This window comes from Perna viridis, chromosome 13, assembly GCF_037379345.1.
Source record: "Perna viridis isolate PV_CMFRI_1.1 ecotype Kerala chromosome 13, ASM3737934v1, whole genome shotgun sequence".
Taxonomy (NCBI): domain Eukaryota; kingdom Metazoa; phylum Mollusca; class Bivalvia; order Mytilida; family Mytilidae; genus Perna; species Perna viridis.
Genome location: NC_142457.1, coordinates 34,032,873 through 34,044,849, shown reverse-complemented (window position 1 = coordinate 34,044,849; position 11,977 = coordinate 34,032,873). Strand labels below are relative to the sequence as shown.

The 11,977-nt window shown below is 34.4% G+C and overlaps 1 protein-coding gene across 1 annotated transcript; it reads right to left on the bottom strand.

Annotated features, from left to right (window-relative positions):
- Positions 1–3,277: 3,277 nt before the first annotated feature.
- Positions 3,278–11,223, bottom strand: LOC148600565 (uncharacterized). The gene is made up of 3 exons (XM_088558231.1): positions 10,975–11,223; positions 6,414–6,653; positions 3,278–3,351 (listed from the first exon to the last, which is right to left on the bottom strand). The coding sequence occupies exons 1-3, from the start codon at positions 11,219–11,221 to the stop codon at positions 3,278–3,280; spliced, it is 561 nt and encodes a 186-aa protein (XP_088414357.1). The 5' UTR covers positions 11,222–11,223.
- Between the last annotated feature and the right edge of the window lie 754 nt (positions 11,224–11,977).

Sequence of the window (11,977 nt, the reverse complement as noted above, 5' to 3'; positions counted from 1 at the left end):
CACCAGGTAGGTACATGTACATGTAGGGACAAATCCAGGATTATTGATAGGAGATTACATGTAATTTGGTCTAACATGTACTAGTTTCCCAATCGTTTATATACTTCTTCTTGTTGAGTACAAAACCACCACCTGGTGTATCCTCGTACTGGTTGGTGACTATATACAAAAGTGATCGGTGCTGGAAGGACCCAAGGTGCAAGTTAAAATCCATATTTTGCAGTGCAGCTAAAAACGAGGATGTGTTGTTTATCTCAGGCTGGTGGATTGCAACTCACTCTTGAACGATTCCAAGGAGTTGCAGGCTATCACTACATGTACATTAGGACAATACATCGGAAAAAGCTACACCCATTTTAATCGGAAGTGCACATGCGTGCTTTGTGAAATATGTCTCACCCTGGACACTTCACTTATAAATATAGCGGATTGATTGTTTTAGGATTTTGTTGAGTTAGCGGAGTTAATTTCACTGTCATACAATTTGCCAAAATGCATTATTTTGAAAGTAAACACAGTAAATCTAAAAACGCTGTTTCCGACGACAAGTTCGCATTTCCAGTATGTTATAAATCCTAAGTTATTTAGCGGTGATACATTGTTTAAAGGTAAGTGATTGGGTCTGTGGAAAATTTCAATTTCTAAACTGTCTTTGATAGAAATATGTCATCTATTTCTTTTATTTCAAAAGTCAAATGTATTCAATACATCAAGAAAACAGCCTAAAACTCATTTAAATTTATTCTGAAGCATCTAATACAAAGATAGTTTTGACTGCCATTTTCCCATAGTGTATTTCAACCAAATTTGACATGTCAATATCTTGAAAAAGAAAAATTTACAAATACTTTAATGGTTATTTCACTGAGGTTATGATCATGAGATACACATAGTTAGATAATGCAATAAAGCCTATGCGTTTTTTCTTCATGTGCCGCACCTTATATACATTTTGCTTAATTCTTAGAGAAGTACTTAACAACCCTTTTAAGCACCATTCTTTGTAAGAGTAATCAAGGGACCCAAGGTTATAGCGGTAATCAAAAGAATGTAATCCAGGGACAAAGACCAGACATGGAAAACAGACATACAGAACAAAGAACATAAAGTAACAAAAATCATACATACAAAGTAACAAAAGCAAATGAGCAACTCGGACTCCACTAAAAACTGAGAGAACATGGACCAGGTGCACCGGTATGGTAAGCGTCCTCTGTTTTTCTAGAAACACCCGCCGAGTTGCTCATAAAAAATCAAGTCTGGGGTAGGCAAACGAGGAAACGAATTAGGCAATGAGTGGCACTTTACTCTTTTTTGTCTCAAATATATTCAATTCATGCAACTAAAAAGGTATTTAAATTTATCCTATAGATTTTTTTGACTACTTAAATAGGAAAAAGCATGGGAGGATTTTCACGCCTACTTTCCATAGTGTATTTCAACTAAAGTTGACCTATCAATATCTTAGAAAGTTAAACACTTTGGTGGAGGTTTCTGGGGGGGTTGAGTTATAAATACTTTGATAATACAAAAAAAAAGGAAGAAAAATAAAGTTAACAAAAATGCGTTTTTTTCTTCATTTGTCACACCTTATACACATTATGCCTGACTCTTAGACATAGAAGGACTTAAATCTTTGTTATTCTTAACAGCTCACTGACTATACGTACCCCAGTAAAAACTCTGACAGATCGAGGAATTAAAAAGGGGAACAATGAGGTGACAGACGAGGACCAAGAAATTTATTAATTAGAGGAACCTTCTAGTTTATTTGTACCCCTCTAAGTAAATTACTCAGTGTACAATCATGTATGAATCAGGTAAAGCTGCTTATCTTTTATCTGATAGTGCATTATGCATTTTCAATTCGACTTGATATCCTTGCCTAGAATAATAATAACGATTTTCTCTCAATATCTGCGGAAATTATATATTTTTTATATTTCACAGATTCAAAAGCTTTTAACAGAGCTTTCTGTCCCCGAATCGTCCATTTGCTGAGTTTTTCGTTTAATGTATTATTGTATATATATATACAACATCTCAGAATATGACGACTCTATTCGCTACACTGCTCCATCGGATCAAATTGATACAGGGAAGATAACGTAAACTTATAGAAGGGTCTGAAAAATTACAGATGAACTGTCCCGTACTACCATACATCGTGTACTAAGTTACTGCCCTAGATTAATCCTACGAGGTGGAATGACCCGGCCTGCGAAAGCTATATTTTTATATAGCCTAGCTGGCCGAGTGGTCTAGGGAGCTGGACTTAATGCAGGCGGTGTTGCCATAGATGTCACAGCGGTACGAGTTCGAGTCCCGCGGAGGAAACGACCAAAAATTTGCTTCGCAAATTTGACAGTTCTAACATCGTTGCGAATTTTTCAGACCCTTCTATATATATATATATATAATATACACACTTTCGTTGCAATTTCATGAGCAGGCTAGTATGTACATGTATATCCACGAGGTAGGTGCAATACTTTCAGTTAATCATTAGGGGAAATGCCCCTCCCCCCCCCCATCATTTTGGTACTTAAATAGTTTAAATATCCTTGACTTCGCTTACGAGTCTCGAGCAGACGGTAAAAGTCCTGTAAAGAACGCGCTTTGTAAAAACAAACGTGTCCGTATTCCTATCCCAGCAAAATACAAAACCAATGCCTTTCGAATGAATTACTATTTTGTTTAACTAGATACATGTAAGTGTCTGTCTTAAACATCCGATTAAATATTAACTGCAATATATATATGTGATTATTTCGGTTCATAATATGGCTCTCATCATCATGAACTCGTGGATCGTTAACGATGTATCCATCTGGACCATGAAAACTGATTTATTCAACGTGTCATAGTTTTCCTTTCCTTTTCCGTCTACCTGGACTTGATTTATATGAGCAACTCGGCGGAATTTTCTACAAAAACAGAGGACGTTTACCCTACCGGTGCACCTGGCCCATGCTCCCAGTTTTTAGTGTATTCCGAGTTGCTCATTTACTTTTGTTTCTTTGTACGTATTATTTTGGTTATTTCATGTACTTTGTTGTGTTTGTCTGTTTTCTTTTGTCCCTGGAATGTATTCTTTTAATTTCCGCTAGAATCGTAGTTCTCTTGATTACTCAGGGACTGCCTATTTGTATAAATTAATTTTCTCTGCAGAGGAGGTTTCCTCTGTAATGTTCAATTTATTCACAGAAGATAACAGTTACCCTTTAGTTAGGAGTAACTTATCTTTTTATCTGTTCATCTTGTGTTTAGGTCAAGACTACCGTACATCAGGTAATTTGGTAAAACCAGGTTTTATTTTTGAAAAGTAATAAGCAAATGAGCTAGGTTTCGCTAAAAAATAAATTTTAATTTTTCATGTATATTACTGTAAGTCTACAGTTCTGCTAAAACGTTTTTACTTTACTTCAACGCAACAGAAAACAATCTTTTTCATTTCCGTTTGATCATCATAGTGGTTAACTTTAGTGAATATTTTTGTCCCTTCCAAGTACTCCAATTGACACCATTGGCATATGAAGAATGATTTCCTCTTAGATACAGTCCGTTTAAGTTACTGGCGTGACATGCACCATACCACCACCCACCTTTGTAGATTTTAGCCCGATTTATCGTTATCCTTGTCTTTTGTTGTAAATTTACTTCCATTTGGATGAGTTTTCATAGAATCTCCCGAATTACAAATATAAGGTGAAAATGATTTTTATATGAATTATATATAATTGTCTTTTGGATGATTCTGTCATCTGGATATCAATTGTAAGGTTATCGATTTTAAACTATTAGCTGCATACGTGTACTAAATATAAATTCACGTATCGTAAAAGTGTAACAAACGAAAGCCAGCTGTGAATAATAGAACATTAAATATTAAACACAGATCCTCTTCGCAGACTTAATAAAACCCGCATTACTCCGCTCTTTTATGTGCTTGCTCCCTGTACACGTGTTCTAAGACTTACTGATATTGCATAAAAGATTCGTAAAAAATCAGTATTTTGCCATGCAGTATACTCATCAACTTTAAATAGAATAAATAGTACTAGGGATAGAACAAACTCTTTTGTGAATTCAGGTTTTATACATAGGATATACGTCACTTTTTTCTTTGTACAGTACTTGAATCGGGTAAACTTACCATTCTTTTGTATATGAGGGATGGGTAGATGTGGAATAGAGATGGGTGGAATAGGGATTGGTAGATATGGAATAGGGATGGGTAGATTTGAAATAGGGATGGGTAGATGTGGAATAGTGATGAGTAGATGTGAAACAGGGATGGGTAGATAGATGTGGAATAGGGATGGGCAGATGTGGAATAGAGATGGGTGGAATAGGGATGGGTGGAAAAGGGATGGGTAGATGTGGAATAGGGATGGGTGGAAAAGGGATGGGTAGATGTGGAATAGGGATGGGTGGAAAAGGGATGGGTAGATGTGGAATAGGGATGGGTAGATGTGAAACAGGGATGGGTAGATAGATTTGGAATAGGGATGGATAGATTTGAAATAGGGATGGGTAGATGTGAAATAGGGATGGGTAGATGTAAAGTAGAAACCACGTAAAAATTAATTCGAAATAAGAGATTGAATGTTGGAAAATTGAAAAATATATGAAATTCTAATCGATAATTAAATAATTGAAACAATAAATAGGTAATAAGGATTGTATTTATTGGGATGGGTATATGTAATTAAGATTGTATTTATTGGGAAGGGTATATATAATTAGGAGTGTATTTATTGGGATGGGTATATGTAATTAGGATTGTATTTATTGGGAATATTATAAAGAATGGGCAGGTATAAAGGGTATATGAGAAGCCTATTACGAGTTTATGTTTGGTCTTCAAACATTATGTTGAATCAACTTGGAAAGATTGTTTGATTTGATATCAGTGTTTGGATTTAAGTTTGTATAATTTAGTAAACAGCTTCCTGCAGGACATGTCTTGCTGCTCATTGATTGACGAAGCCAGAAAGTAAGAGGATGATTTATGCTTAATATATAGTGCTTACTTAAGTTTCATTGACTTTAACGTAAATCTTTGTACCTGTACATACATTTATTCATAGATCTAGCATTCTGTGGTCGATTTTAAGCATGCAGTGTGATTTGTTCGCTAATTTTTCACATGTGAAATTGAATTGAGAATTCGATGCGACTAAACATCTAGAAGCAGTCTGAAATACGTCTTGTATTAGGTGTTAAACTTAAGGTCCAGTGATCTAGTATGTTAAAGGAAAGAGGAAAGGTCAGACATAAACACCTTTACAAACATAGCCCTAATTCATATCCTAATCATTATTATTGATAATGGACTTACCAGCATCGCCGCTGCATCTGCCCATACCCAGATATAATTATAATATCCAATACGTTCTGTGAGCTACAGGCTAAAAACCTTTAATTCCACTTTCCATAGGCTTCTATGCTAATTTCACAATATTCAATGGCTTCTCTGGATTTACCTTAACTTTAACCTGCAGAGGACTATATATCAGCATGATTCTACATATGTCAGCTCACAATCCTCAGAATGGCATGTGGGGTTAGCAGACTTGCAGTGCAGTACTGGTCACCGGAAGTGAAGGGTCTATAAATAGCATGGGAAATCTCAGTGTTTTCACAAGATAGGGGTATACTTAAAAATCATTATGGAGATTAGGCTTCACATTACAAGAAGCAAAATGCACCTATAAAATGTACAGAAATGTTTTTCCTTTCAGAAACCGTTTAAATTTTTTAAATAAGCTGAGAACTTTTTTCACAGCACTATGAGGAACAGGGGTAATTTCTGCGTAGGACTATTTTTGCGTACGTTCCAAATGCTCATTGGTTGAATTGGTGGTCTGTAACCTACAGTTAACTTACCATCACCGCAGTTGTATCTGCTCACAACAGATTATATCAACTACTTTCTGTGAGCTGCAGTGCACTTACCAGCATCCCCGCTGTATCTGCTCGCAAACAGATTATATCAAATAATTTCTATGAGCTGCAGTGTATTTACCAGCATCTCGGCTGTATCTTCTCACACCAAGATAAAATAAAATACTTTTTTTGTGAGCTGCAGTGTACTTACCAGCATCTCGGCTGTATCTGCTCACACCAGATTATATCAACTACTTCCTGTGAGCTGCAGTTCACTTACCAGCATCCCGGCTGTATCTGCTCACACCCAGATTATATTCAATATTTTCTGTGAGCTGCAGTGTACTTACCTGCATCGCTGCTGTATCTGTTTACCTCCAGATTATATCAAATAATTTTTGATGATGATATCCAATACTTTTTGTGAGCTGCAGTGTACTTACCAACATCCCCGCTGTATCTGCTCACACCCAGATTATATGATTATATCCAATACTCTCTGTGATCTGCAGTGTACTTACCTGCATCCCCGCTGTATCCGCTTTTATCCAGTTTATAACCACTACTCTCTGGTCCAACCGTAAATGCGTAATTACCAGCATCCCCGCTGTATCCGGTTATATCCAGTTTATAACCACTACTCTCTGGTCCTACCGTAAACGTTCCATATTTTGCGTATTTTCTATCAAGTTCGAAGTCTTCTAAATCAATCCTTAACATGTACGTTCCTTCTGACGTTATTTGGTGGATGTTGTCGTTTCCTGGAAGAAACAGATTATATTATAATGATGCCAGAAGGACAACTGCTTAAATTAGAAAATTTTGTTGTTTTTGCTAACATGTTACTATGTCTACAGTGAGTAAAATGCATATTTTCAAATATGATAAAATAGGTAATCAAACCTGCATCAAGTAAATAAGAAGTTGTTTCTTAGATGATGACATTATTTTCTTGTCAATACTATGACCGAAAAAAAAAATCAGCATTGACAAAATAACTTAATTTTGTAAACTTAATGCAAAAATTACCAGAAGTCGTTATGTTTTCTCATTTGCTGAGGTCTCACAATTAAATCTTTCAAAACTTCGTGATTAGTTTTCAGTTGTGTCAAAAACGTAGATATATACAGTATCATGTGTTTTGTTGTGAAGTTGTTAATTTTCATCGGTGTATAATACATGTGTATTATGTGTACTTCGTTACAACTGTAATACATTATCTATTTACTTCAATGTACCACAGCTTTTTAGTTGAACGAAGCTTAAGGAGGTAGATCTAGGGTAAGGGACTCCTCTCTTAAAATCACTTGAACATTTTTATTCAGCATATTACATCAATCTTATGAAGCATCTAATTCACTTGGATTGATTTTATTCTGCTTCAATTGAAAGCTTTAGAGGCTTTGGTATAATTAAATATGATACAAACATATCAATGATTTAAAGAGTTATCTATCTTACCCCAAGTCTATCTCTTTAAGTGCCTATACAGACTATTTTCATTAACAAAATTCTTAAAAGCGTTTATAAAATTATATATAGAAAGTTACCGAACAATGATTCGTGGCAAAATAGGTATGACACCTAAACGGAGAAGTTTGTACCGCAATGGTCCTAACTTGGCATTACAAACGAAATGTTGGCTTAAATCTAGATTTTACAGCGCGCTGCTAATTCTCTCTTTTCCATTGGGGTGTGGATATACCCGTGGCGATTAAAAAACATTTGCATGCTACTGTCATAATCGGTGAGATTTGTCAGAACTCTTTTGGACATAAAATTTGGTTCTGTTAATATATAAAAAAAGGAACTGTAGTATGAGTCATCCACCAAGGAACAAACCAGAAAACAATAAAGACATGTTTATGGATTATTCCGTTTCTGCTTAGAGCGTTTAACTGTATTAGGTTCTTAAGGAGATAGACTTAGGGTAAGAGACGTAACTCTAGTAATCAACGATATGCTTGTATCACATTCAATTTTACCAAAGCCTATATGCTTCCGTTTGAAACAGAATGAAATCAGTTAATTTGATGCTTGCATGAGGTTGATGTAAAATGCGGAATACGAACGTTCCAATGATTTGTACGACTCCCATTCTCTAAAGAAGTTAATGGTTCCATCTTTGCGACGCTGAAAAACTTAGAAGTAAGAAAAACGCATTTCGTTTTATGATATAAACTCAGTCTTTGGAAACTAACAATGTCGACCCATGGAGCTGATACTGACCAAGGTCTATACAAAGTAACTTTGTAAAATTATAAAGCCACTCAAGAAAGAGTGAAACTGGTTCATTAAGATGCTATGTATATTGCAATGTCAGTATTTATTTCAATCAATACCAGAAAACACAGAATGTCATGTTCGTCGCTGCGCACAAGGACAACTTTCTAATAGAATAATTGTAAAAATCAAATGTGAAAATTAAATTTGTAAATACAGAAACTATGGAAAATTAGATGCAACTTGCTAATTATCTTAAATAGTGACAAATTTAGTAGCTGTCTTTGTAAGAATCATGCAAAATCTGAAAAAAATGTGATACACCCCCAAAAAGGCTACAATTTTTTTATTTTTGTAATTAAGTGGTTTTTTTTTATTTGGGTCTGTATTATGAAATAATTATCCATTCAAATCTGTCTGACTCTATTGTATTTGAGAGTAATATACAGATATTTCTACCTTAATTTTGAAATCTACACTGCACCTAAGAACACGGGTAATATGAAAAACTGAATGTTAATTTCTTTGGGAATAAGTTTCTCTTTTTTTCGCGTCTTCAGATTTAATGGTCTTTGTTTTTCGAGTTTTCAGATTTAATGGATACAAACCATATGTCAACTATTTGAGCTTAACATTGACAAGATTTTATTATGGCGATTCGCCAACCCTAGCAAATTTAGCGAAAATTTGAACCTCGCAAAAATTTCTAGTTGTACAGTAATTTGTCAACCTACGGTCCATCTGCTTTCATCAGTATCCATGTCACAAAATACTTCAAAACCGGAAGACTCAGAATATATTGTGTACACACCAATCCGATGTCTTTTGTCTAGTTCACTACAGTCCGCCGGTCATGGTGTTGAAAAAAAGTTAAACTCATGAAATCAGTGATATGTTTGTATCACATTCAATTTAACCACAGCCTCTCAAGCTTTCATTTGAAGCAGAATAAAATGAATCCAAGTTAATTAGATGCTTACATAAGATAGATGTTAAATGCTAAATACAAACGTTCCAATAATTCTTAAGAGTTGTGTCCTTTATCCTAGGTCTACCTCCTTATATTGATTCTATAAGCCTCGTATTAATTTTATATATCGAAATCATTTAGTGTCTTACTGATTGTATACAGCGAGATAGGCCTATTTTTGAGTTAGAGAATTTGGGCTTTTCGTCAATATGACAGACATCCAAACAACTAAGTTTTTGTTCTTTTGATTGAGTACCTTAAAAATAGGACATTTGCATGATCTACCTTTATGACAGCTAGATATTTTCGATGTAACAACATGGACGAAGTAATATAAACTAATAGTATAGAGACATAATAATGCGATTGGTTGTGAGATAGTGCATCATTTCTACATAATATATGGAGCCTGATTAGATAAAAACTTGTGATGTTTCATTTGTTCTTCTCCCGACACCATACATAGGTGGCGTTATCGAATACCGATCACATGAATTTCCACCATAACAGATCTAAATTGTAAAACGGCCAATATTCAATAAGAATTATAACGAAAAAGGTTTTATGATTCATTAAGTTAAATGATTTAAAAACGTAATCAAAGGTTATAGCCAATATCCCTTTATATAATTGTAATATGGTGTGTGGTTGAAAAGGATAAACTAAGATAGGTTAAAATAAAAAGCAGGATGCAACTGGTACAAAGGTCTTTTGAAAATTGTAAAAGTGTAATTAACTTATAACGGTATTATTTCTTTAAGGTCATCCGTGCTTTATTCTGAACAATGTTGCTACAAGATTGAAATCATCACTACTTACGGCTTATGGTCGTCATCATGAACTCGTGAATCGTTACGGTGTATCCATCTGCACCATGAAAAACTAATTTGCTCGAAGTGTCATAGTTTTTCTTTCCTCTTCCGGACTTGACTTTTTACGAGCAATTCGGCGGGTGTGGTTAAAACAGCAGAGGATGCTTACCCTACCGGTGCATCTGGCCCAAGCTTCCAGTCTTTAGTGGAGTCCGAGCTGCTCATTTGCTTTTGTTACTTTGTATGTATGATTTTAGTAACTATGTTCTTTGTTGTGTACGTCTGTTTTCCATGTCTAGTCTGTCTCTGGATTACATTATTTTAATTACCGCTGTAACCTTGGTTCCTTTGATTACTATTGCACTACCTGAGAGTGCAATAACATAGGATCAAGCTGAGTCATTTGTTCAATTGACAGTTTTGTGCATGTTCGTAAAAATAAATTTCACTTGCAATCATTGAGTTATAAATGCAAAATCTTTCTTTTTGATTTTAAAGCAGCCCTATCAATTTTTTTCCTGCAAGAGTGCCTAGATTATAGGAAGGTGATGAAAGCATTTTGCTACAAATAGCAGAAAAGTTGACAATACGGAATAAGAAGTCATCACGTTTGTCGTGTAGATATCGACATGAGTTTCCTTTCCGAACTTTTGATTGTGAAGTAACAATGGTATAAATATTTGTATAGGAATGTTGTATTGATGCTTTTTCAGTTGTCGTCAGGAAACTAGGCATGGTATATGACATCTTCGTTGGCGTATTGTTATCTAATTTCTTCGGAAGGCTGTGATCAAATTTGAAATGAAAAGACAGGAAGATGTTTTTTGGTACAAAAGATTAAATTTAAAAAGGTTGAAAAAAGTAAACAAGATTCAAGTTATACAAAAACAGTATCTATCAAAAAAAGAAAGAAGATATCCAGATGAGGCTAGAATAAAAAAAAAATAAATAAAAAATCCCTTTTTATTTCTACAATTTTTGCATCTATCAGTTTAATACTATTGGTCAGTTGACTTTGAGTAAAACTGAAAAATAAGACAAACATAAGACGTGATTTCAACTTTAAATTCTACAAACCTAGCATTGATGTCTGAATTTCCGACTTCATTTTTTCAACATGTTCAGTCAAAGAAACAGCGACCTGTTCTTTCACGTTCTGGTCTATATAATCCTTGATAACAGACTTCATATCAGTCATATCAATATTAGCCGTCAGCGATGCCGCCATTTTATCCAAAAGTGGCAACGAAAGGTTACTAATATTTACCGTAGCATAAACTGTTACCATTGTTCTTAAAAATACAGCAAAGAAAAATATAGTCATCTTTTTCCAGAACGTTTGTTGAGTTGATAAAATGCAATTATGCGTTTTTATTTGTGATAAAATCTCTTGTGGTAATAGGTGTTTTATATGATACATATAATTTGTAAGACGATCTAACAATTATGATAACTGGTCAAATACTGATACATACACGCTGAAAATATAGACTCAGGTCGCCAGCGATGGATATGCACAATATATGAGTAAATTGCCGCTTATGAAATAAAGTGAAAACAAAGATGAGATAACCTAAATTAACTTTATAATTGTGCATTTATATCGAAAGATGACATAAGTATTTGAAAAAAAATTAAGCATATTTTTCTTTAAATTTATCTATAAAAGTAAATAAAATGTTGTCATATTCGCTCAGCCAATCAATCGTCACTGGTGACCCGGGGTTATATTTGAGAAAAATTGGGGGAACAAATTTTATATTGCTTATGTATTTATATCGTTAATGTATTCAATTTCAAACATTCCAACACATGCGTAAGCTAAGGAAAATATGCATATATTTTGTGGTACAAAATAACTAAAGACTAAGATATTTTTATGCCACTAAATGAATGATTATCGCCAATTGGCTATGATAGGTACCTTTGTTTCTTTTCTGGAGCACCTGAGGTCACGGACGTTTTTTTTTATAGGGGAGGGGTGAAATATTGCTAATGCAATTTAGTTTTTATGTGACGTTTTGGTTTTTTTTTTTTCATCTTCAGTTTTTATATCAAATCTATTTTTTTTTCAGATAGT

Excerpts from the sequence above, each read along its gene's own strand:
- LOC148600565 (XM_088558231.1), bottom strand. The coding sequence starts at position 11,221 with ATGACTATATTTTTCTTTGCTGTATTTTTAAGAACAATGGTAACAGTT. Across the intron at positions 6,654-10,974 it reads AATTCAGACATCAATGCTAG|GAAACGACAACATCCACCAA; the intron begins GTTTGTAGAATT and ends TGTTTCTTCCAG. Across the intron at positions 3,352-6,413 it reads CGGATACAGCGGGGATGCAG|CGAAACCTAGCTCATTTGCT; the intron begins GTAAGTACACTG and ends TTTATTTTTTAG.